This window comes from Pseudonaja textilis, chromosome 2 (assembly GCF_049901715.1).
Source record: "Pseudonaja textilis isolate UNSWEBS1 chromosome 2, rPseTex1.2, whole genome shotgun sequence".
Taxonomy (NCBI): domain Eukaryota; kingdom Metazoa; phylum Chordata; class Lepidosauria; order Squamata; family Elapidae; genus Pseudonaja; species Pseudonaja textilis.
The window spans coordinates 144,981,552-145,008,043 of record NC_141991.1 but is presented as its reverse complement, the minus strand read 5'-3'; the positions used below and the strand labels follow the sequence as shown (position 1 = coordinate 145,008,043).

General features: G+C 42.9%; 2 protein-coding genes across 3 annotated transcripts in view; one reads left to right on the top strand and one right to left on the bottom strand.

Moving 5' to 3' along the window:
• PHF8 (PHD finger protein 8) overlaps nucleotides 1-2,746 on the top strand; it is a 28,712-nt gene extending 25,966 nt beyond the window's left edge. For both annotated transcript variants that reach the window (XM_026711541.2, XM_087925738.1), the window contains exon 21: nucleotides 216-2,746. In XM_026711541.2, the coding sequence (XP_026567326.1) occupies nucleotides 216-304 (89 nt within the window). In that variant the 3' untranslated portion in view covers nucleotides 305-2,746. The remainder of the gene's footprint in view (nucleotides 1-215) is intronic.
• ITIH6 (inter-alpha-trypsin inhibitor heavy chain family member 6) lies at nucleotides 2,689-25,922 on the bottom strand. Its single transcript, XM_087925735.1, has 15 exons — nucleotides 25,755-25,922; nucleotides 22,342-22,377; nucleotides 20,381-20,535; nucleotides 19,223-19,333; nucleotides 18,198-18,445; nucleotides 17,200-17,369; nucleotides 15,733-15,849; nucleotides 13,374-13,545; nucleotides 10,669-12,438; nucleotides 9,535-9,561; nucleotides 7,806-7,835; nucleotides 6,404-6,454; nucleotides 6,198-6,311; nucleotides 5,193-5,573; nucleotides 2,689-4,792 (listed from the first exon to the last, which is right to left on the bottom strand). The coding sequence occupies exons 1-15, from the start codon at nucleotides 25,905-25,907 to the stop codon at nucleotides 4,557-4,559; spliced, it is 3,771 nt and encodes a 1,256-aa protein (XP_087781861.1). The 5' UTR covers nucleotides 25,908-25,922; the 3' UTR covers nucleotides 2,689-4,556.
• Between the last annotated feature and the right edge of the window lie 570 nt (nucleotides 25,923-26,492).

Genomic DNA, 26,492 nt, shown 5'->3' with positions numbered 1-26,492 from the left:
GGCCCAGGAGTTGGGGACCTCTGCTATACAGTTCAACATGGGCTACTTTCAAGGCAGATACATCTCTAAATATTTCCCTGAATTTTTTAAAAGGACTTTTCAAGTACATAAGTTCTGCCATGGTTAAAGACCCGTAAGAAATCTGGTAAGGAAATATCTCTAAAATGATTGTCTAGTTAGAATGCTAACTCTTTTTTTTTCCCCTTCCCCTTTAGGAAAACGCCCCAAGAAGGGCTTAGCGACAGCAAAGCAGCGACTGGGACGCATCCTCAAGATCCATCGCAATGGCAAGCTACTCCTCTGAGTGCATCCCCCATGTCAGCTCCAGACCACATGCCCAGCTCTTGGGCAGCAGAAGTTGGGTGAGGCACAGAGACCCACTTGGAGGCACCGCTTGGTGTCTTTGGAGGGCTGACAGGACCTTGGGCGTGTGGGCAAGGCCTGCGCTACTCTACCTCTCCTTCCCTCACATGGATCAGAGCCAAGTCTGAGCTGCCTGTGCTGCTGTTGGAAGCTTTGAACTCGATTGGCAGCACCTCAACACAGAGGCGAACCACACTGGTTTTCCTGAAAAGACAGGCAACATAGGAGGCGGGGGGTTCGTTGTGCCCACTGATTCTCCATCCCTACCTCGACCCACTGCATTTCCTTTTTTGTTCTGGGGCTGATACCTCTTTTGAATGCTCCCTTCCTTCTGTCAAGTCACACCTTACAGATGTTGGCTTTATCTTTTCCTCCTAAGCAGCTTCAAATGCCCTTTGTATCTTTCGTTGCTGTTGGCAGACCCTGGCATGCCAAGGAGTGTTCCTTTTTTCTTTCTTTTTTTCATTACTTTTTAAAAATGTTTTTCCCGGCAGAAAGTAGCTGCTTGTTTTTTTTTTTTTACACAAGCAGGTGGTTCCTTTGCAGAATAGCATTTCTCAACTTCAATGATTCTGAGATGAATGGACTTTAACTTCCAGAATTCTCCAGCTGGCACTACTTTTGGCCGGGGAATTCTTGGAAGTTCACCCATCTTTAAATTGCTCCGCTTGAGATACGCTGTTCTGGAGAGATCCTTCCAAAGCCTGGAAGGGCAAGAGAGGAACCACTTGTTTTACAAAGGGAACTGGATGCTTCCCTGTTTTTCAGCAGTCAGGGGTTTGTGGATGGAGTAGGCAGACACTGGAAATAACCCCCTCTCCGTCGAGAGAATTTTGAAACTTCCAGTCATTTGGCAGCAGGGAATCATTCGTTCATCATACCTTACGTTATCCATCCAAAATAGAAAGACCGAGAGCTTCTTGAGAGATCTGTTTCTGCGGAATGCAAAAGGGAGGGGCGGTGTAATGCAAATTATAAAAGATTTGCAGCATGTACAAGAAGGCAGTTGAGGTAGAAGGCTAAATAAGCTGCCTCCTCTCTGGTTTGCATATCTGTACATGCAGAGGGACTTCTGTTGCTTTGAGTGTTTGTATTTTAAATTGATGAAAATCCCAGCTCTCCCCAGTCAGTTGTTGGAAACTGTTCACTTGCCAGATGGGGCTGCCAACCAGGAGATTCCATGTGGAATATTAGCAGATTCTTCCTGCTCCAGATGTGAAGTTTTCCAGTAGGTTTCACAGCTGTTCCTTTTGCAGATCTCTCGTTTTTGTTAATTTCAGGGCTTGTTTTTTTACATTCTTGGCATAAAGCAGTCTGTCCTCCCTTCTCCTTCTTCTCCTTCTTCTCCTTCTCCCCCTTCTATGGCGGCAGGGAGGGCGTCATGCCCCCTAAGTAAGACTTAAAAGATGTTTCTACCCAGCAGCACAGCTCAGTTAATACAGCTGTGTATCATATTTTTACACCAGACTCCAGCAAGCTTTGTGTAAATGTTTGAATTCTATTTTTTAGGCCTCGCTCTAGAAATGTGTGTTTAAGGGGGAGAAAATTATATATATATAATTTATATATATAATTATATAACATTAGATATATATAATTTTTTCCAGGGGTTAGAATAAAAGAAAACCTTTCAGTTTATTGTGGCATATGCCTGAGATATATTTTTCTGATTCTGTTCCTCTCGGAACAAATGCTTTCACTGGGATCTGGGAGAACTTGCCCACAAACATCCGTGTTTTGGAGAGTCTGATACCGAACTACAGATATAGCAGTTTCTTGCACAAGAGTTACTACAGGGGGTGCAGCACCCTGACTGAGGCATACATTCTCCATATAGTTTTTAAGGGTGGGGGCATTATTATGCACAGCTTTTTGTTTTAAAGACAGTTGTGCTAAAAGGAGTCACCACTGGGGAATTATTTCAGGAATGCTATCCAAACCTTTTTTTTTTTTTTTTGGGGGAGTTTTTTGCCAATTGGAAAATAAAAGGTGATCTAAATTGCTATATCATCAAATAACCAAACTGAATGTTCACCCATTTAATTATTTTATATATGAGCATTCCTTGGTACTGTTCATGAAGTGTGTGTCACACAGATCTCACGTGGAGTTTCTCCCGGCAAAGTGTCCCAAGCCACCTTTTATTCAGAATTGGCATTAGTAATGGTCGGTTGATTTGGGGGGACACGAAATTAATACCCCAAAGTTATTTTATCAAGCGAAACTGAAAGGCTCGTTCTCCCAGCTAAGGGTGATTGCCTTTTTTCCTTTTCCTTAAATTACTCTCCTATATTTGCTTCAGCTGCAGGTTTACAATAATATCTCGGGCAGCGATTTTTGTTTTTATTGTAAGAATTGTAAAATACACATTAACACACGAAAAGAGAGTCTGATCCCGCAGTAATTACAAGGATAATACATCTTGGGTGCTGCAGGGCCCCAGGGACTTGGGGAGGGGGGAAGGAATGGCTCTCGGCTGCAGAACTGAGGGGGTTTTCTTACTGCAGACAAGCAAAACAGGTAAAAGAAATATACATATAACGCAGGAGCATCATGAAGAACATCATCCACCAACCTTCTGCAAGGAGAAATAATTAGCGAGCCAAGGGCTTTCGCCTGTCATCTCTCAGCTATCATGTTAAGATTTTTGCTGTATGGATTACAAGGGCTGATGGAAGGAAAAAACCCTGGACAGAGGCTAGATTCACATCGGTCAGATTATTGCTGTGATTTACTTGATTCTGCCACTCAGCTTGCCACATGCTTTGACTATATACTTCTGCTAAGACCTTTCAGTGCAAAAATGTTTGGCAGGTGCATTACGGTAGTAGCTTTTATTCCCTTCTTTTTTTAAAAAAAACAACCAGTCGCTTTCCCTGCATAGGACACTAGGTGAACAATTTGAGTTTCCTTGTTGATGCGGGATTTCTGGGAGGAGAAATTGCGAAAGACTGCCAAGTCGCATAAAGGAACGGGACGCAAAGAATCCAGCTGCCATCCTACCCATTTCTACTTTTAGTCTCCAGAAGGTAAATTTCTTTTTGGCTACATGGGGTCTGGTTAAATCTACAAATGAAACAATGGGGGCCCCTCTAAAATGATAAAAAGCAACCCACCCACCACTTTTCCTCTAGCCAACTGACCAAGCTGGTAAATTTTTCTCTATTGGTGATGGAAGTATTTTGAATGGGTTGCTCTTCCCAGCTGCTCCCCAGGATGTTTCGTGTTCAGAAAAACCTGCCACAAGGAAGACAACGAGTGCTCACTCTTCATACTATTGTTCACCTGTCCAAAGCCAAAACACTCCAAAGGAAAAGGCTCATTTGGCATAAACTGGATTGTTGAATAACTAAAACATGCCCAGAAGATATTAAGCCAGGTTAAAAAAATGGCTCTCAAACTGCTCAATGCCTCGTAGGATCTGTATTTTCCTGCTGTTGGAAGAAATTTGCAGGGCTGCTATTTTTTCTTTAGTTGAGCCAGCAATTTGGATGCCTAAGTCGTTTCCCTTCTGTTGTACCTTTGAACAGCAGTTTGTCTCACAGGTTTGGTCAATTTGATTTGAGCTGAAATACTGCAGTGTGGTGGCACTGTGGTTGGTATATTGATTGAAAAGGGGACAACGGTCTTGCCTTTATGGTTTTCATCATGGAGCGTAGCTAGACAAGGACAGTATGGAGGGGTCGGAGTGGATCTCACACAATTCTCAGCCCAGCGTTTGAGGCCCACAGAAAGCCTCATCCTTTCTTTGTTCTTAACAATTCCAATTAAGGCTGTGAACTTTAGGAGGGAAATCTGTTGTGCTAATTCCGAAAAGCCAAGGTAAAGCTCTCTTGACCTTTCAGAGAGAAAAGAAGGAACAAGCACATTCAAGATCCCTCCGTCTGCTACCCAGAAGACATATTTGCAGTTAAGCACAATGTCCTTTTTCTGCGTTATATCAGCACAGTACAGCATGGGGATAGATTGGGCCTACAACATAGTGAGAAATTGGTCTCTCTTTGATTATAGTGCGATATCTCTTCCATTTCCAAGGACCTACTGCAAAGGTCCAGAAGAAGATCTTGGATTTCTCCCTTTCTTCCCATTATGGGTGACCAAAATGGTGAAGGAGGAACAGGAAAATGGTCCTGTATTCTGGTAGCCTGCTGGTCCAGCTTTTCTAGACAAAAGAATGGAAGGAGGGGGGCAGCTCATATTTCCAATAGGTTGGAGGCAAGGTAGGAGCTGTAGGAAGCTCCCAGTAACTCTTCCACATCCTTGCGCTTCACCAGCCAGCACTTGGCTTCATGAGCCCTCTGGACTGAATCCTTTAGCACCTTGGAGACTTCAGTGAGTAGTACTTTGTTTGCACCGCTTTGCATCCAGGCAACTTTGCCCCCATGAGATGGATCTGGGGAAAGGCTGATGTTGCTATTCTGGAACTGGCCTGGGAAAGAGAAAATAGGCATTGCAAAAACTACTTCTCTATCTACATTAACAAAGGAGTTGCAGGTCATTTATCTCTTATTTTTACCTTCTAAGACACTGGAGATCTCGATATTTATTAAGACTACAGTACCCAGAATTCCCAGTCAGCATGTCATTGTAGTTATGGATATCATCAGTGAGTTGCCAGCTCTCACAGGGAATGGACTGTATTTTTAATATGTAGGACCAGCTGGCAAATTGGTTTTTTTTTTTTTAGAATTACTTCTTTGATTCTTAAGAATACATTACATTTACAGTACTCTGGAAAGTAGCAAGAAGGGAACTCAGGGCAGAACATAAATAGATGAAGGCTTGGAACTAGAAAACATGATAGTCACCCTCCTCATAAAACAGCTTACCTAGCAAGCCGCCTGCTGATGCTGACAGGCCTTGGCCCTTCATAATATAGAAGCCAAGATGATCCAACTGCAGGACTGTGGGATGACTATAGTGATGCAGCAGAACAAGAAATTCAATCGTAGAGCCAATCTGGACAGTGATGTTGGCCTCAGGCCACATGGAGATTGCCAGAGGGGGCTTACTGATTGTGGCCTGCTGAATTAAGGGCAAGACCAGCACTTCCTCGCCATATAGTGTCACGCCTTTCTGGGTTATATTAACCACATAGCTGGCATGTGGGCGCTCCACTACTATGGTGATGACATCCAAATAGGTACGGGGACGTTCTTCGTGGCCTGGCCTCGAAGGGGCTCCCATTAGGTGTCCATTAACAGACAAACCTGAAGGCAAAGAAAGGCAACCGTCAGATTCTTCCTTTCCCCCTTGGCCCCTCAACAAAATGGAGGCAGAAGATCCACTGTTGCTGTTCTTCCACCCGCTCTGCTGAACATCCTCTCTGCCTCTCCTGTCTCAAAAACCACCTCTTTCCCCCATAGGTGCCTTCAACCCAACTGCCATTACTTAACTCTTCCTATCATTAAAAATATTTAAAGCTGTTTCATTTTAGAAAGGAAGAATGCTCAGAAACACCTGGCTGTTTAAAATGGAAGTTTTCCTGACAGAACAATTAATCTGTGGAAAAACTTGCCTCCAGATGTTGTGGCGCGCCAACAATGGAGGTTTTTAAGGAGATTGGACAACCATTTATCTGAAATGTTATAGAGTTTCCTACTTTAGCAGGGGGTTGGACCAGAAGACCTCCAAGGTCCCTTCCAACTCTGTTGGTCTGTTATTTTGTTCTGTTATTGTGATACTTTTCACACTAGTTTCGTTGTTTGACTTGGGGAATAACATTTTGGCATATTATCCCAAGCACCAGACCAAAACAAGCTTATGGTCTCCCACCTGTCTTCACCTTTAGCCCCCTGGAGCTGCGGGGGGCAAGTTCTAATCACAGCTCTTACCTGTGGCAGGGTCGCTCACCAGCCGCAGGATATCTCCTAAGCGTCCATCCAAGGTGAAGCACAGATTCCCCTGTGAACGTGGCAACTTTATTACAAAGTGAGGGTCTCCATCCACTGCAAGGAAGAAGCAAAGGGTGTCCCTTAACAAGACATTTTTAAAACATGGGGGTCCTGTGAATTCTTCATAGCTAGGAATGGGTTGTTACCCCAAGAGGAGAAAGTGAAGAGGCCAGACTTGGGTGACGCTCCCAGGGAGTCTGAAAAGAGAGAAAGATGAAATCCATTGCGCATTAGAGAAATATTTCAGTTTAAGTGTACACCAAGTCTCATTCCATTACCCAGCAATCAATCTTAATTCAGTCTCAATTTTCAGGCTCTTCTAGTTCCAATTTGCTGTATCTTTTGAAAAGTTATCCAATAGTTTTGACATGAACCAGGGAGAGGGACACATATGCCCCCACACACAAAATAATAATAACAGAACAGTTGGAAGGAACCTTGGAGGTCATCCAGCCCAACCACCTGCTCAAGCAGGAGACCCGATACCCGTGATGGCAAACCTATGGTACGGGTGCTACAGGTGGCATGCAGAGCCATTTGTGCCAACACGCGAGCTGCAGGCACTTACCTCACTGTGCATGCGCGCGCCTCACAGCTGAAATAGGCCCATTTCGTCATTTCTGGTATTTCCGGAAATATCAGAAGTGACGAAATGGGCCTATTTTTTGGCCTGCAAAGGCTTTCCTCAAGCCTCTGGGAGGCCGAAAAAGGCCTCAAAGGGACTGAAAATCAACTGGGAGGTGCTGTGCAGGTAAGAGGGCAGTGGTGGAGGAGTTGCGTGTGCATGCTCAGGAGGCGTGGGGGGCATGCACGTTGCCTTCTGGGTGCTGGCATGCGAGTGCATGAGCACAAGCACGCACACAATTTTTGGCACAGGAGCCCAAAAAGATTAGCCATCACTGCCCTATACCATTTCAGACAAATCTCTTCTTAAAAACCTCCAGCCTTGAAGCACCTGCAATTTCCAGAGGCAGGTCGTTCCACCGATTATGCACTAATATGCATTGACTGACTGGCTGATTTATAGGGTATGTCATTTCATTGCTTTCCCCCCTAGCGTAACATGTAGGAAAGAAATTATATAAAGGGATTCAAGACTGTGGCCCATCAGCAGGATAGCTTTCTGAGAATTGGACAGAATGGGATCAAAATTGCTTCAATTATCAACTTCAAAACTGAGTTGGATCTGGCTGAGGACTGAGGACCAAAAAAAAGAGAAAGAAATCAGGACATTTTTCTCCAGTGCATCCCTGTGGGAGAAAAGGTGGACAGTGCATTGGAATGAGGCTGACTGGTCTATTCAAAGCCCCCTCCTCCTGATCATGTGACTCAGATAAGAACATATATTCAGCTTCCCAGCACAGACACCCAGACGAGCACATTGAGGAAAGAAATGAAAATGCATCACTCCAGGTAATGGAGAGAGGAAATACTCTGGAAGCCATGCTCTGCATCTGTTCCCATCCTTCATGCTTCTAAAAGCGCAAACCTTCTTCAATTCACCCCCTGGGGAATTGTTTGAAATGTGCTAATTGTCTAGGAAAGTACCTGATTCACTGTCCGATTCTTCAAAAAAATCTGCAAAAAAAAGAGCGTTAATTTTCAGAGTATCCTCATACTCACAACACTCTCTCAGAAGCCACCCAGGACTGCTCCCCATTGTCCACCCCCTACTTCATGGCAGATATTTGAGACATTTAACAAGAGAGTCATTGACACGTAGGAAGTGCTTACTTTTTCAAAGTGCTCTTCAAAAGACACCAACTCTCATTGGCCAGACCCCATATTCTATCTGCTCTGAAGGAACGTTAAGCTTTATTCTGTTTGAAGAATTAGCAAAGTATGCCTCGTTTTCACTTTATTGTGAGCAACTTTAGAGTTTTGTAGCAATAGTTGCTAGCAAAGAAAACTTGCATCCCCTTCAACATATACAACTACAATACCGTCCATCTCAATTCCATTCCATATTTACTTTTTTAACTGCAAAACCTTAGAGTGACCAGGGTTGCCAATATACCTAGTCTCCCATCTTCAATGGCTTTATAAAAAGGACACCCAGTTTCTCTTTTCCAAAACCTAATTAAAAAGAGGAGACCCTCCTGACTTTATGGACTGGGTACAAATTGTGAGTCAGGTACATGTGGACTTAATCAGTGGTGGGATTCAACCGGGGTTACTACCGGTTCAGTGACTACGTGCGTGCAGAAACAGTTTGGTGTCTGCTGCTCTTCAGAGCTACCGGTTCTTTAGAACCGGGCAGAACCGGTAGCATCCCCCCCCTGGCCTCCCCCCCCCTCTGCTTTATCCAGAAAAAGAATGGGAGGATCATTCAGGCCCATCCACCTTGAAAGCAGAAGGTGTGAAGGTAGACAGGGCTTTGAAAGAAAGGGAATATCTTTAAACCTGGCTACCCAGAATTTGGCACTCCAGGCGTTGATAATGTCATCAGATGGTAGTCCTGGCCAGGTTGAGAAAGGTTTCTGGCAGTTGTGACTGAACAGAAATTGGGTGAGGAGAATCCAGGCCTTTTGTAAATTCAATTTCTAACTTCTGCTCTCTTAAGAAGGACAAACTGTTTATGCCTGGTGTAAAAATATAGAGATGAATTTCTATTCCACACTGCAAGAATTTTAACACTTCCACGCCTACCTATGGATCAGTATATGTATATTTTATGCAAATCCTCATTTGTCCTTTGTTTTTCAGCCATTTGTTTTTGTTCTTTTGTGCAACGTGTGTTTGATTAATGAGTCCCTGAACAATCAGGCATTCCACCTCTTAAGAATATTGAATGATCAGTGATGGTTCTCTTTGTTAAAGGAAACTCATTTTCTGGATGTGGGTCCTTGTGTACCTAAATTGGCTTCACATATACCATCCCACGTGGTTGGGGTCAATAGACTCAGGGGAGTCCTAGAAGCTGTAAAAAATAAAGTCTTTGGGAGAGGAGAAGAAAACCTTCTGAGGAGAAGACACAATACATTATCATACAGTTAAGAATGTGGCTGGAACTAGTACTGTAGTGCACTTCTAATCATTTTATGACTACTCAGTGCCATGAAGGAAATGAAAAACCACAGGAGAAAGGAATAGAACCAGTCAGAAATCTGAACTGGAACACATTCCGTACATTGCAACATATATGTGGTTTAATATGGGCTTAATAAATAAATGTGCTCTCCAAGATGAACATCTGGGAAGATCTTTAAAGATAGGAAATACAATGCGCTCACTAGGCCCTGTCCCCCAAAGTCAGTCTCTGTGATGGAAGAATTACCTGGATAGTCTCCATAATCCAAGTTTTCTGAGGAGAGAAATAAGAATTGAACACAAGAATTGAACACAACATCCAGTCACCAAAGAGGATCTAGAGCAATTCCAGAGTGTTACATGCATGGCTGGGGTCATAAAATACACAGATTAATGGGAAGAGAGGGGAGGCGGCAGTTGATCTTGGGAATAAGGAGGCAAGGCTGGAGTACCACAACAGGAGTAAAAGGGGGCATGAATTAGACTCCCCCACATGGCTAGCAGAACTGTGTTGTGGTCCGCCAGCAGCCTGCAGAGCTGGCAGTAGAGTCGGACAGTGGGGAGGAACATGGGCCAGTTCTGGAGTCTGGGGAGGGTTCAGATGAGGGATCTGCATCTGACATAGAGATGGGGCCAGGGCCATCTGAGAGTTATGTGCTGACTCTGGAGCTTCCAGAATCTGACATCAGCGAGGCAGAGGAACAGGGAGCCTGTTCCCAGTGCGCACTTGCACAGAGCTGTCAGAAGGCAAGAACAGTTAAGAAAAAAGGAGTGATTCGGGAGTAAGGCTTGGAGATGATTAGCCCCTCCCATAAGACATAAAGGAGGAGCAAAGGGACAGGAGCCTTTGCAGGAAGCAACTTTGTTCGTACTGGTCGGTTTAAACTCTGAAGCTCCGTGTTGACTTTGTGCTCCGTTTGGCCTTGTACAGCTAATTGGCAATTTAGTCATTGGCAGCATTTCAAGGGAGATAAAGGTGGGTGCTTATCAGCCTTACCCCAAAAAAGACTGTGGCAGACTTCTGTTGGACTATTCACAAACTCTTTGGGATTCATTATGGGTTGTGAATGCATATAATTCAGCCGTTGAAATAAAAAGAGGGTTTTGGGGACTAAGCGTGTGATTGTTACTGTCTCAGGAAGCCTTGGTCAAAACAAACTGGAGATTCATCAAACCAAGATGAGTTCTTAATCTGCTAGGCACAATTCATCCTTATTGCAGTCCTCTCATCGCTTGGGAGATCAGCAGCAGCAGCTGGACTAAAAACCCATGCAACTAAACCGCTCTTTTCAGATGTAAATGACGAGAGAGGAGGGCATGTATGTGGCCTAGGAGAAAAAGGCCCCAAACCCCAGCACTGTCCCAGGTTCCTTGCACTTACCTCCAAGTCTGTTGGGTATCAAAATGCTATATACAGCTGGGGGATTCAAGGACTCCACATATTCTGTGTTCTGGATGGTGGTTGAGGGTAATTCAGACTCCCCAGGCAGCAGGAGGAGGCTGATGTCAGAAGCAGAGTTGGAGGTGTCAGGAACCGGACTGACTCCCTCTAATTCTGCTGCCTGAGTGGTGAGAGATGTGGCCCAGGAGACTGTGCTCTTCTCCTGGGGCCTATCAATGTGCAACTTTGAGGTTACCCTGTCCTTTGTATCTGTCCTGCTCCTGGGGAGTTTTCCTGTCTCCATCCTGGCAGTACTCGCTTGCCATTTGGTATATGAATGGTACTCAGTGACTGGCCATGGGGTCCTCTTGGGCTGTTCCCAACGACTGGAGTTGCTCTCTAGAATCTTTGGGCTAGTAGAAGGATACAAAGTTAGTGCCCTGGCCACAGTGTGGGGGACCCTGGCCATAACCTTAGTCACGGCTATTCCTCTGGTCTCCAGTGCAGGGTGTGGCTGAACAGTGGGTTTGAGTCTTGCTGCTCTGGTGGGAGTGAACTTGGGGAGGGTTACAGGTGACCTGGTTGACTTTAGAGTGGCGGTAGCTCTTGGGGGTTTAGTAGATCTATGGCTTACAACGGGAGTCCAAGAGATGGCCGTTCTCCCCAGAATCGTTGTGACTTTGGCTGATTTGGGGTGGCCGGTGGCAATAGGTGTTATCGTGGGATAGACAGATGGAGTGGTGAAGGTGGACATAGTGGTAACTGGGGAAGATGTGGCCCTGGCTGCTTTCAAGAGCCTAGGTGCTGTCACTGGAACAGCTCCTGTCCCCATCATTTCCTTGAAAGCTTTTGTTATTGCAGGGGCATCAGTAACTCCAGGAACAGGTTTAGCTGCCTTAGAAAGTCTTGGCAAAACAGATACCGCCAATGCTCGAGGAGAGGCTTTTAGGGCTCTAGTCACCCCGGGAGGAATTGTGGTTTTCACAGGCTGGTTTCTATCTCTGGCTTCTTCTGGCCTCACCACTACCAAGGAGGTGACAGGGGTGACAAAGTTGTATTTGATTGACAGATTGGTAGCTTTCTCTGTCAGGAGACGCCGGGCAGCCGTGTCATTGGCTCGGAACCGGGCTTGCAGCAGATCTTGGATGGTAAAGTAGGCCCAGAGCCTTTGTACAAAGTGACCGATCTTGTTGATCTCAGCAAGGCATCCAAATGGAACGGCTTGAGTGGTATTGGTTGAAATGTCATTGTCCAGGTTCAAGGGGCCTTCCTGGCCTTGCCCCGTGGTGCGCACCTGCAGTTTTGTTGCTCCTGGCTTCACACGGCCAACCACAACAAGCTCAGAACCCTGGAAATAGTTGGGGAAGAGGTTCTGGGTGAGGCCTTCTGCAACCCCATCAAGGTAGGACAGCTCCACATCATACAGCAGAGGGCTGGCAATTTCATCATAGAAGCCCTTGAGCTGCAGAGTAGCATCAGCATCCTCGTAGATGCGCCGGGCCACCCCACGGTTCTCTAGCGAGAGTCGTCTCAGCAGCCCATAATCAGCATCATCTCCAAAGGCTAGGCCAAAGAGTGAGATGGTGCCCTTAAGTGCCCGCTGAGCGTTGGTCAGAATGCGACTGCCGGCTGTTACTCCCGAAGTGGCTTCACCATCGGTCAAGAAGATGATCAGTGGGATTCTTGGCTCCTTCTCCACCTTTCCATCCATCGAAGAACTTTGGTTGAAGAGGGAGGCAGCTGCAAGCAATGCTGCGTTGATGTCAGTCCCTAAGAGTAGGAAAATGAGAGACTCAGAAACAAAGACACCTCCGCAGGGGTGGGATCCGACCTAGGTAACTACCGGTTCGGTGATTTACAATTTGCGCTACGCGCGCACCTGTGAATCCTCATCAGCTTGCTGCCTGGACAGCTGAGCAGCGCTGCGTGCGGGTGTGCAGTGGTTGACAAAGCCTCTTTTTTACTGCTTTTTCAACTGCATCTGTGCCGCGCAAAGCAGCTGAGGTTGAAAAAGCAGGAAATAAAGGTCAGGTAAGAGTCTGGGTGCGCAGGTGGGCCAAACAGCAACAGACACAGAATCGGTTCTGTGTCTGGCTGCTCTTCAGAGCTACTGGTTCTACATAGCTGGACAGAACCGGTAGAATCCCACCCCTGCACCTCCGAAGTTTTGGCCATTTCAGGATGGGAGCTTCCTCAGTTTCTTCAGATACTTTTGAACTGCCACTGTCAGGCAGTCTCTCATTGACGGCTGATAGGCCTAGCCTACAGCAATATTAGCAATATCTAGACATATATGTCTCTAGACATAAATGTCTCTCCCCTGCCCTCCCCGCCATAATCTCCCTAGACTAAATCCATGGATTGACCCAGGTAAACTATAAACAGAAGTTTGTCGGTCTGATCTTCTAGGAGAACAATCAAACTTTAAAAACTTTAGCAACAACCTTTAATGATGGATTCAAGGTTGTAAAAAGTTGATAATTTTTCCATATGAATGAATGGCTCTTCTTGGAATTATTTTTAGGGTGCCTTCTATGTCTTTCAAGAACAGATTGGACTGCCATTTGTCAGAAATGGTGTAAGGTCTCTTGCTTGGGCAGGGGGGTTGGACTAGATGACCTACAAGGTCCTTTCCAACTCTGTTAATCTAATCTAATCTAATCTCTCCTGCCCTATCTCTCACAATTCTCCAGGCCAACACTTACATCCATCTGCTTCCATTTTGCTGGCATAATCTTTGGCCTTCCGGATATTTTGAGAGGTGGCTTGGATGGATTGATTTGGCTTCCACACATTCACGGTGTCAGAAAAAGTAACAATGTTGAAATGGTCATCTTGGTGAAGATCACTTAGTATGACGTGCATAGCTTTCTTGATCTGTAAAATCAAGAAAAAATAGAGGTGGGAGTTGGATGACCTTATTAGCAGAAAACTGTCCTTTGAATCAGCACAGCACAGCAATCTAGGGATGGAAGGGACCTTGGAGGCCATCTAGTCCAACCCCCTGCTCCGAATCAGATCAATTGATGCCCAATATTGGTATTGAGCAAACTGAAATGTGCATTCTCAACTCATTTTTAATTTAGGTGTTTACAAATGAAATGATATTATTCCAATGAATGTAAAATAACATAGTTATCTAAGCTTCCTGAGTATATTCTTTGTCAAACCTGAGTCCTGAGTCCTAGATTGTGGATGATGGACAAATGTGTTGCATTGTAAAGTAGGTTCTAGATTAGAAATTAGATTTTGCATAAAATAACATGAGCACCCTTGGATTCAGATTGCATTTATCAGAAACCAGAAGAAATCTGATAGTACTTTCCTGATTAACAAATATTATTTAAAAAAATAAGCTTTTGTTACCTGCAATTTACTTCATCTGACTGATATGTTCTTCGTTCTTTCTTCATTTCAGCAGAAATGCTGAAAGTAGTATTCTGCTAATTTAGTTTCTATACTTTCTCTTCAGTGACCTATTTCATTTCATGTTTCTACCAAGAATCCCTTTTCATACTTCCACCCACTTCTGTGACACCTGGATTGCACTTGTCCAGCATGTTACTTAATCAATTATTCTTCCATTGTCATCATTTATTGGAGCTTAAATACAATATATTATAATAACCCATATCAACCTGTTATGTCTCCCCTTTAATTACAGGTGAGCAAAACGAAATACAGCAGTTCCAGAAATATCACAAACCAAAAAACAAACCCCCACAAGAAAACTGCTGAGGTATTTCCAGTCCTCAGCAGTAAATCCAAACTCTGTCTGGCAATCGTGACGTGGCAATAATTCTCAAAGCCTCAAAGAGTTTTCTTCGTATTTTTCACTCTCATTAATCACTTTGCTTCTGGCGAATTTCACCAGCCAAGCCGTTTCCTTTTATCCTCTATGGGGCGTGTTAATCTCCTAATTAGTCACTGGCTCGACACCTCCTTCCCAATTGAGATTGACGTCTCAATCTCCGTCTATTTCTCACATCAAACCAGGATCTCTCAAAGTTCTCTTCTTCACTGGAAAACTCTCGCATGTTTTCCTGGTTAGCTATTCCCGGCTGCTGCTCAGCCAGAGGGGAAGAATTGGAAGAGATCGAAGGTCCTGACATCTCTGCTAAATTAGGTTCGTCTCTCCTAGTTAAATCCATTTCCTCATCCTGGCTACCATCCAAGTCACTCAGCAATGCAGGTTCAAAGTCCACTGCCAAGTCCTCTTCATTCGAACTCACATTTGCCAATGGAGCAGATTCCAATCCCGGAGTCACAACATCAACCCATCAACCCATATCCATAACAAGCTAAATGATGGTAATTTATATTTTCTGACATACATTTTAGTATTTTATTAAATTAAACTTCCACCTCCCTAAATGTATGCATTGACCTGCTCTTCCTTGATGCTCTCTGAGCTTGCTTGTGGTTTTTTGCTGATGTTTCATTAAGGACTAGCACTGATGTTACCTAGTTTGGTTAATGAAACATCTGCAAGAAAACAAGCAAGCTCAGAGAGCATCAAAGAGCTTCATTAAGGACTAGCACTGATGTTACCTAGTTTGGTTAATGAAACATCTGCAAGAAAACTAGCAAGCTCAGAGAGCATCAAAGAAGTGCAGGTAGATGCATACATTTAGGGAGGTGGAAGTTTAATTTAATAAAGACTAAAATATATGTCAGAAAGTATAAATTACCATCACTTAGGTTGTTGTTATAGGTATGGGACCCCTCATTTCAAATATTCTCCTTTATCTACCGGCCCATCATAAGATCAGGCTACTTTCATCCAGATCCTTTCTCTTGCTCCTAGATTTACAAACATATAATATATCTAGTTTTCTTTCTTTCTTTTTTTATTTGTTAATTCATTTTCTTCACTCCTCTTACATATCAAGTTACAATCTTCCCCACACCATGGGCATCGCCATTCGAGTTTGATTGGTCACTGAACAACCACTTGTAACTCGAGGACGACCCCTTGTGTCTACCCCTTCTTTCTTAATTCTCTCTCTACTCTCTCCCCATCCATCATTTGCCAGCCCCTTCTGCAACTTAAAGGCTGCTCACCTGTTTCAGCTTGGTGCCGTACATGGAACCACTGATGTCAATAACAAAGACCACATCCTTCTGCAAAAGGGGCATTCCCCTCGGGGCAAAGTAGTGAGCAAAGTAGCCATTGTAGATCTGAGAGAAACAGAAAAAGGAACCAAAGTGTAGACATGAAGGGGAAGATGCTGTCCTTGCTGGTGGGGTGGCAATGGACAGGACAGGCAGGATTTGCTGAAGCAAGGGAACATCTTTGGCCAATAAATTAGGCCAAGTTGAGTCCTCCTGATGCCTTGGAGGTTACAGGCATTAGAGATGGATGCCACGGCTGGAAAAACTGATTTAAAGGATCATAATTTTTGTCAATCCACATTTGTCTATAAATTTATACAGCTCAAAGCAAAACATCCAGAGGTGGGCTGCTGGGGGTTTGGGAGATCCCCTAGCTAAGGTTCTGTTCAGTTTGGAGAACCCCCAAATCCTACTCCTGACTGGAAGGCCTCCCCGGGCTTGAGGAAAGCCTCCGGAGCCCAGGTAGGGCAAACACACACATCCCGTCGTGGTGCAGGAGGCCGACTAGGCCACGCCTACCATGGCCATGCCCACCCAGCAACCAGACAGAGAACCCTTTGCTAAAAAATTTTTACATCCATTTCTATCTTATATGTCTCTCTGTTCAGTTGTTATTCATTTATTTGACTGGCCTTTCTCATGCACACAGAAACCTTTGGTTCTCTTTAGTGTATCTTCAACTTTGTTCTCAGTTCTCTATATGCAACAGCTAAAATGTAGATTTCTTTATATTTAGTTTGGTATTAACTCTGATTATTGCACTCTGAATGTCCACAACTGCAGATGTGCACTTATACATATACAGCTATAGACTTTGGCATCCAGTAGAGCCTTTCAAGAATGTAATATTTGAGGAAAAAAGAAAATAAAATCAGGTTTCTAATCCTTACAGCTAACTCGTTTGATCCTTCCTCTGCCTCCCCTTTGATTGTGCCAAAAAGAAATCACAGCACCAATATTCAGTGATTTTTGTTGTCAGAGTTCAGTGGTTTGATGTTGGTGAGTTTGATGTTGGTGAGTATCAAAAAGTTTTTTTCAAACTTTTTGGAAAAAAGTTTCAAAGTCTACATACAACTCTCAGGTTCTCCATCCAGATTTATGTATATAGAGATGACATATTTGACTAATTTCTACAGGTTGCAAGTTTCCTCTTTTATTGGAAAATAACTTTATTCTGCCTACCATTGAGCTTCCAGAGATATCATTCTGGAACATTGACTAAATGGATGCAGAGTTTGCTCCAGTGGGACAGTTCTTATGTTCCCACACTACTCTTCTTGCATTGCTCTATGTCATCCTATCTTGCTTCCACTTTTTAAGATAATCTTGATATCCAGAGCGTTCCTTTTATTTGTATTTATTTTATAATGATATAACTTTCCATTTATTATATGCTTGTGTAGTCTTTCCCCTAACCTGTACATCTCCTGAAACATCTGGCATGGCCACGTCATACTGCACCACAAAATCACCCACGATTCCTGAGGTGGAGAAGGATTCCTGTTCTTGGAGGGTTGGGGTGAAGACAATCCAAGCACAGTGCCGTCCTTTCTCCACTCGAGTTGATGGTGGCATATCAGCTTCACCTGAGAAGACAGCACAGCAGATTTATCACTGGGTTCTCAGGGTTGCCTCAGACATGCCGGAATTCATTGATGTAGAGGTGACTTGGCCAGCCTTGATTTCATTTCACTTCAAGACTTTTCACTCAAATCACAAAATTAAAACCTGCTGCAGCTACTCACTAAATCAAGAGAGAAGTCAATCAAGACACGAGCATGTGTGGATGATTCCCCAAGTCTTGCAATGGGTAAGGCAGCAGCCAGGATTACAGACCCCACCACCCCTTCTCATGACCACTTGAGCAGAACGTAGACTCTCAGGGATGCCTGTCTACTTCCTGAGATCTTTCCAAATGTGGAGATGAGGAAGTAAAAGTTTAAGCAACGCAGATGAGGTTCAAATGTTGTAACTAAAGTGGATGCTGCAGTTATTATAAATGAGGTTAGGAAGGTTTGCAAGTTAGTAGGTAGTCAAATCTTTATCTAAACCTGGGTAGGCATCCGTAAAAGGAAAGATCGAGCCACAGCAGAGTCATTGAAAGTGAGACATTAAGCTAAGAGAGTGCTAAACTCCTGATGGTGATATAAACAATCAATCCCATGTAACATTATCTGCAATAATACAAAATTGCTTGCCACTCTCTTCCCTTCTTCAGAATAATTTTTAACTTTTCTTAGTTTAACCAATAAGCCTGGGATTTTCCTGATGGTCCAGATCCAAAGCTGCTTAGCTTTTGAAGGACCACCTAGTGTGAAACTTTGCTGCCCTTCAAAGTTGAAATGCAAGTATATTTCTTTGTCATTCGGACCATGACTCCACTTAACTGAGACAAGAGAAGGATGAACTCCTACCTTGAAGAGTATTGGTCATCAGTCGACTTGTGCGAAGGGGCAAGACCTGGACATGGTCAATGCCAGTTCTCTCAGAGATGCTCACTTCCACTGTGAGGTTTCTCACCAACTGCTGGGGACGGATGCTGATAGCATGCTGATACTTCCCTAAATGTCGCTGGAGCAATTCCTCATAGGTCAGTTCAAAGGCCACCTTTCTTCCTGCTTCCACACTGGTGGACACTCTGAATTTTTCCATTTCTCGATCCCTAGGAAATAGTGAAACGTGTTGTTCAGTATGATGCTGTTTGCCAGCTGGTAGATCAACTCATTCCACACCATCCCTCTGCCTGTGACAAAGATCCCAATCTTCCTGTTCATAGAATTTTCCCTCCGCCCCATCTTAGTGGCTGTCTTTGGAGGAAGGTCTGAGACAAGATGTGATGACCCAGGGTGGGATGCAAAATAAACACAGTCACAAAAACAGGAGACGCCCTTTTTATTCCTTCACTTTGCTTCAAAGCTCCAAATATCCTTGACTAGAGACAAAAAAGCAGATATGAAAAGGAGGAAATGCCATTTAAACTAAAACTGGCTATAAATTATCAAGAGTAAAAACAACACAAACCACACTGAAGCAATTAAGGGAACCAGGCAAAATAAGGGCTTGAAGACGTCCACAGATACTGGAAAGTACACTGGGAGGGACACTAAACTCAGCGAGAAACGACACACTAGAGATTTTTGTTTCCAGCACTGGCCAATACGCATGTCCGTCCTTTTAATCAGTTCTCACAGCTGCAGCCCATTAAGAGTATCAAGGCCCTTTCCTCCCCCGTAGACCACATCTTTCCCTTATCCTCTCCTCCCTTCATGCCCTAGGATGGAGAGGGGATGTGCCTGGGTCTTCCTCTGACTGCCCAGCCTCCTCCACAACCTCCGGAGCAACACTTCCATCCCTGTCAGCTGTTCCTTCTCTCCCTTGGAGTCAGACTCCAACAAGGGCATGACACAAGAAGAGGCTGAATTCTTTGGGAGACTCTTACTTGGTGCCGATATGAGCTGCTGTTCTTCCTTGCCTGTGGGCTTCCTCATACATCTTCTTAGCTTTGTGCTTTTCCTTCACTTCAGCCACATAGATCTTCTCATTCATGGTTCTAGTACATTGGAACAGAACAAGAAACATCTGCCATCAAATCTCCTTTCCGCTATGGCCCTGAGCACATAAAACATCACAACAAAATATTTTTTTAAAAAAAGTATAGCTTTTTTATTATAACTACAGCCAGGATGCCCACACTGTTGTTGCCTTCTGCCTCTGCTTGCTCTAGTTTCTTAAAAATGCCCCCACTCTCTGGGCCAGAGACCTGACATCCATTTTTAGTTTCTGGGACCAGCCCTTGGTCTATAGTGCTTTAAAGAGCAAAGAGATGATGCCATTTTAGATTTCAACTTGGAAGAGGAAGCAAAGGCAGGAAGGGTTATTTTGGAAGCAGGGAAAATGAGTTGCACAGCATGTTCCTGGAGGTCTTCAAGATTCAACCACAAAGCCCAAATGCATTGTAGCAGCACATGTTTTTATAATGATGAATCAAAGGTGGGTGTTCGTACAAAACAGTCACATGGACTGGGATATGCAATAATAGGGCAGACTTGCTGCGGGTATGCTGGTAACTCTTCCCCTCCCCAAATAGCACCCCAACTTTGTGAGTTTAAATGAACCGCTGAGGTAATTTGTTTTTTTCCAGTTTCAATAAAAATGACACTGAGTTTCCCATATGTTAGGATTAAGAATATGGATTTTTGGATCACAAAATGGTATTTCGCACCTTTTAGTCATCTGGATTTCGTAGCCCAATCCTAAAAGTCTGCAGATTATGTTCTGTACAGAACATTAGTAAAACTGTCCACCGAATGGGCCTTGGCTGAGTCTATTCAACATATGAAGATGGTTTATTATTTGTTTGTCTAACACAGCATTGCCTTCTTCTGAATGGTAAAAGTTGTCAAGTAATTCAAAGAGTCTTCCCTATCATTTGTTACCAGATAATTTACTTTGACCAGTTAGGTGTGAAGCCTGCCTTTTTCTGTTTCCAAAGCAGATACTTTTCCAGTGAGCTAATGATTTTGTTATTTCACAGAATGATGACAATAGCATCTCCATTCAAAGAATATACAGGTGTCTTTCCCTGGCCTAGACTCACATGGTAAAGTTGGAAATGAAGGCAGAACGGGGCAGATCCAAATCAAAGATAGCTTCTTTGGCCTCAGGATGTGGGTTGCTCATGGAAATCCAGACTCGTGTGGCGGCATAGCGGGACACAATCGTTGAGCGCACAAAGAAGCTGGAAATTATGAGCTGAGGAGCGAAACCACAAAGATAGTCAGAAAATGGTCCAAAGCATCCATTCAGCCTTCAGCATGAAACTTAAGAGAACTCTCTAAATCATTTTGAAGGCTACATGGAGAATCACAGAAACAACTCTAAAAATGATTCAAAGAAGGAAGGCCCCTCAGCTTCTTTATATGTGGACTCCCAATTCCACTGAATACAGCAGCACCCTGAAACACCAGGTTACCTGTGGAACCACCTTTTCCTAAGGACATCTACCAGTACTACCAGATTAGACAGGAATCACGCTCCTAGTCCATTCCCTTAAACGTCGCTAGGAAGGCTGCCTTTTTTGTAGCCATCTCTGCCCTATGGAACACTTTGGCCTTTGAGCAGACCTCTATTTTCCTAGCCTTCTGAAAAGCCCTCAAGACTTGGTTTTAAGTCCAGGCATTGGGAGAGAGTGAGGCGATTGTATGTTGGAAGCTTAATTTGGTTTTTGTTTTTAATGTTTTTGGTTTGAATAGTTCTAACATGCTTTTATATTGTTTTATTACTGATGTTGCTTTAATTCTTGATCGGAAGACACCCAGAGTTTGGTATAAAATGAGCAACTATATAAATGTTACCAAAAAATAAATGCATGTAGTGTGGATGAAGAAAGCACCTAGAATTGTGGTGAAAATAGACTGATTACTATATGAATTGACTACTGCTGATCAAGTTCACTTTCAAAATTGGACACTCACAAATTGAGCAGTTACATCTTCACAAACTTGGAGGGAAAGGTTACTGTAAGGATTTCCATTTTTCTTTATTCTTTTTTATCCTCTTGAGATATCCCCTTAAACCAAGGAACATTCACACGCACATGCTCTGCTCCCACAACATGTTTCATTGGGTCAATGGCAGCAATGCTTGTGCATTGTGGGACATACACAGAGTTAAAATTACCTTGCTTAGTTGTATGAAGGGAATCCGTGTAATCCCAGTCGGTTAAATCATTTTGCCTACCTAAATTCTCCAAGAAAAAGAGCTAGAGAAAGAATGGATGGAAAAAGCAAGTCTCTCTCTTTTAGAACTCACTGCCCAGGCTGTGCAGCACAGAATAGTTAAATCTGAATAGTTGTATACACCAGGCCAAGCATCCCACGGCCCACCAGCCTGACTAGGGCTGAAAAAAAAAAAGATGGAAGGAAGCCTTGTGTTCTATGGCACAAGACCTGCTGAAATGCTGGGCTCTTCCTGGGGGAATGTATACCTTGTATTCCAGAATAACCCATTTAGTGTGGTTCTGGATGTTGCCAAAACTGACAAGAAGGTGAAATGACCTGTCTAGTGGTTCATTAATTATTTTGGGGGAACAGCAGGTATGTATACTCTGCATACGCCCTAGGCACGTTCAATTAATTGAGCTCAAGTGAAAAATGTGTATCACTAATTCTATTCCCCTCACAAAAAGTTCTTATTAATTTGGATTCTACGTAATATCCAGCTGATATCAACCATGCTACTGGTCTACAGTAGATGAGGAAGATTTTGGATCTTGATTGGAATCCCAACCACATCTAGTACCAGTCAAGCTATTTTGTAAATATACTGTATGACGAGAGACAATATCCCTAGCTTTATTTACTGGGCAGCATGTCTCAATATAGGACCTCTGAAGGAATATATATATAGGATTGCTCTGTAAAGGTCCAACTTTATTCTGTTTATAAGCACAGGCCCTAGATTTTAATGAAACCGCAGTAAAATCCCTCCCACCTATCGGATTAGATTGTGATGAAAAATCATTAATAAAATCAACTGGTAAATCAGCAGATCGCCTACCTCGCTTTGGGGAACTTTCACTTGACGTATAAACCTCTGCAGAAGAAAACAAAATAGTTATTTTCTTTCATATAATATGGCTTTGAAATGTTTTAAATGGATAGATATTGCTGAGTGATTTCCAGAGACCAAAGGTGGTAGTACCGTACATGCCTCTTTTCTCTTTTCTCTTTTTAGTTCTCTCTTGATACTTCCTACCAGTGGTGGGATTCAAATTTTTTTTACTACCAGTTCTGTGGGCGTGGCTTGGTGGGCATGGATGCTGTAAAAGCTCCAGCCAGAAGTGGTATTTGCCTGTTCTCCGAATTACTCAAAATTTCCGCTACCGGTTCTCCAGAACTAGTCAGAACCTGCTGAATACCACCTCTGCTTCCTACCATACCTGGCATCCTTCCTTCCTTCCTTCCTTCCTTCCTTCCCTCCCTCCCTCCCTCCGCCAGTAATAGCCTTTCCCCATCTTTTTTGTTGTTTCTAGGACAGAAAGACACAATTTCAAATTTTTATGCCCTAGGCTGCCCTAACCATGTTCAGAAGCATCAGAAGCAGCTCATAATTAATTATCATGATAATGGCTGCAAAAATCCAGATGACTATAGATGGCATCAAAGAATTTGTTGTAGCTCTTTGCTAACATCTAGTGGCTATCCAAATTCTTGCAAACAAAGTCTGTTAGTCCTAGTTAAATCCAAACATGGAGCAATATGCCTGTTGTTACAAAATAAAAATAAAATAAAATTTTATAAAGAGAGTAATGGATCTCAGTCAGGCTTCCATGTCTTATGTTTTTCGGTCAGAATATCATTGGCTGCTGTGAAAAACAGAATGCTAGACTGGATATGACTTTGTTCCTGTCTAGCTTTTGATATGCTTTCATGAAAACTTCCAGATAGTGGGCTAGAAATTGGGAAAGCCAAAATTTAATCCCTTCAAAAAGAGAAAAATAAGGCAAGATAAAGAAAAATGTTAGTTCTTACAGTCTGCCAACTTATAGAGCATGATTTTCAGAGATAGTCATGTTATTATATAGAGATAGCTTGTATCTCTCTCACTTAACATTTATTTACAATGAAACTGCAACTGATTTACACAATTCATGTCAACTGGACCATGCTGAAATATATGGAGATTTTGTGATATGGACCTTACAGTCTGGCTACGTATATATGGACTGCAGTAATCCAGTTCCCATCAGATTGCATTCAAGAGATTCAATACCATCTAACTCTCTGCTGCCATTTAGTAGCTATGGATTTGAGTAGAAAGGCTTTAGTAGAAAAGACAATCATAATTTGATATCTCATCATCAAGATGCTTCAGAAAGAAATAATCTATTCGGTGTAAGGGGTCTTCAGGTTCAGGTTTTGTCTATGTGGTCTGTAGATTCTTCTGTGAAAGTAGTTATTATCCTCACGTTAGATTACATTCTGTATTTCTGGCACCATTTCTGTGACAAGCTTACTTGACAAGAGTAGGAATCTGCCCTATGTTGTATCAGCTTGTGCATATTTAATTTAATTTAAATTTAATATGACCAACACAGTGAGGCAGCTGTTGCCCAAGAGTTCAAGAAAGACATTTTAAAATCCTACTGAGAGTTGGGTGGATTTGACATTCATCATACAAGTGAACAGCATTCTTACTGAGCTATGTCCCTGGCCCTTCTGAGTAATTCTAATAAGATTGCTCTGTAAATTTTGTGTTAATATTTGCTTCTCTCATTTCATTCTTGTTTTGACTGAAATGGGAGTTTGTGTGTGGAACATATGAGGTAGAACTGGATGTAAACAGGGATGTGAGGGAATTACAAATATTGAAAGCATTTAGCACCACTAGTTTCCATTAAGGCTCAAATTAGACTTTAAAATGGGAGAGGGGGGGACTTTTACAAATATAAAATTCCAGAGAGTTTTCTGGTGATGGGAACTATCTGTTTTTGAAAACTTTCCTGTGTATATATGTGATATGATTGTTCTGTCCTCTTACTTCTTTAAAACATAGGGTCATGCAGAGTATTGTGCCAAAACCATCCTTTGCCTTGAATTATTGGGGGGGGGGGGAATAAATTGGAAAATCAAAAGTTACCCAGAATCATTTGCTGACAGAGGTAGCTATGGAAATCAAATGATAGACGATAGATGACAGAAGACAGACAGACAGAAGATGTGGATAATACATTTCTTCCTTTTCCTAGACTAAGAAATTCAAAAAATTGCCACGGGCTTACGTGCTTCCCACAGAATTATTACACTTGTGTTATTTTTACTGACTTATGTCAGACAAATCACAGATCAAAATTATGAATTCAGCCATAACTTATTTTCAGGGAAGCAAGTTAGTAAATGATGTGAGATGAAAGAATATTAGTACATGATCTTTTTTTCAACATTATGCTATTCTGTTTCATAATATTCTTTGCTTTTTATAGTTCAAATGGTTTTACATTAGTCCCAAATATTGCTATTCATAGACTGCACCTGCTGTGGGCTTGGGTCCTTTAAACTTTGGATGGCAGAGAGCTGCAGCTGCTATGGACTGGAACCGAACCAAGCCATCACAGCAGTGACTGCTTGGAACTCAGCAAAATTGGGTCTATCTTTCCTATTAGCAACAATGAAGATCCAGTTTAATAAGGAATGGTCCAAGCAGCCCATAATAGACTGCTTTTATGGCTGGTATTATTCCATTGAAGCTGGTGGACCACATCTTCAACAGTCCAAATCTTACCTAGAATGTAACTTCATATGAAATATTCGTGGGTGGACTAGAGATCTAAAATGAAACGCTTTCTAGCAGGAGAAATAGAACAGGAGTGAAATCATCTCTGAACCTATGGAATGGCTTTGTTAAAAATGGCATGTTTTTGATCCTGTTAAATAAGTCAAGGATTTATTTGCTTCAGCTGGGAGAAAAAAAAAAACAAGTTTTGAAATAATTCAGAATGCTCTACCCAGCAGAATGGAAAGGCTCTTGTTATTCCTATATCACGCATAACTGCCCTCAATCTGATAGGGGGCTGTCTGTCTTTCCATTGTGCTCATGAAGCGTTCTCTGTAACTCAAATGTTTCCTCTGTGCTTTGCCCCCTGCATTCTGCAAAGAGACATCCACCTGCTGTTTTCCATTAATGCTTTACTGTAGAATCCTTGGCAAGTTATTGCAGAACACGGCTAGATTTCTCCTTTCTCCAGCTACTCGTTCCCATCGCCTTCTACAAAATTAGGAGCAAAACTCAGGATTTCAAAGTGGTTGATGAACCATTGAGCATTGCTGCCTCCATTGACCTTATTCCCTCCACCACCATTTCCATTTACTAAATATTAAAAAAAAAAGATAGGGGGGGAAATGCTACAAAAACAGCACAGCAACATCAAGGCATTCCTTGGGGCTGACATTTGTCCCTTTGCCTGGACTTACCTCATGGGAAGGTACCTGTATTGGAAGAGGATGTCCCACAATGCTTAAAGGTGCTAGAATCAGAAGGAGAAAGGAGAAAGATCTCCGGAGCTGGTCCATGGCTGGCAGGAAAGTTTGTGGAAGGCACTCCGGATGAGAACGCCTCCTTGGCATCTCGTTCCTTCGTACTTTTGAACCTCAGGTTTCTTCTTGGCTTTTTTTTTAAAGGATCTATAAATGTAGCATTCATGCTGATACAAGCCTTGATTGTCCATGCATCCAAGACTGGAAGGTGGCCAGTTTCGCTTGCTACTTCATAAGATGAAATGAAAACAAAATCTTCTGAAGAGCCTGTGTCTGTCCTGTTTTCCCCATTTGGTGAGGACTTCACAAATCCACAAATATGTTGCATAAATAGGCCCAGATAGGCAGGGGACAGGAGAAGGTCATTGCAAAGTTATCAGCATTGGTCCCAAAGTGTAACCTGTTCCACAGTCCTTTGACAGGAGCAAAAAATATGCCAAGGACTCATTCGAGAACAGAAAATTCCCTAGTTCAGTATGTGTGTGTATGTTTGTTTGTACAAACCAGAAAGGGAGAGAGTTCCTGAGTTGTGGGATCTTAGTGAACTTACCCAGTTTAGCTTCTTTTGGTCCTGGTTTAATCCTCCTACTTTTCAGAATAAACATCTCCCTCACAGTAGTAAAAGAAAAATATTTCTCTTTCTACTGCCCAAACTGTAGGATAAACAAGCACATT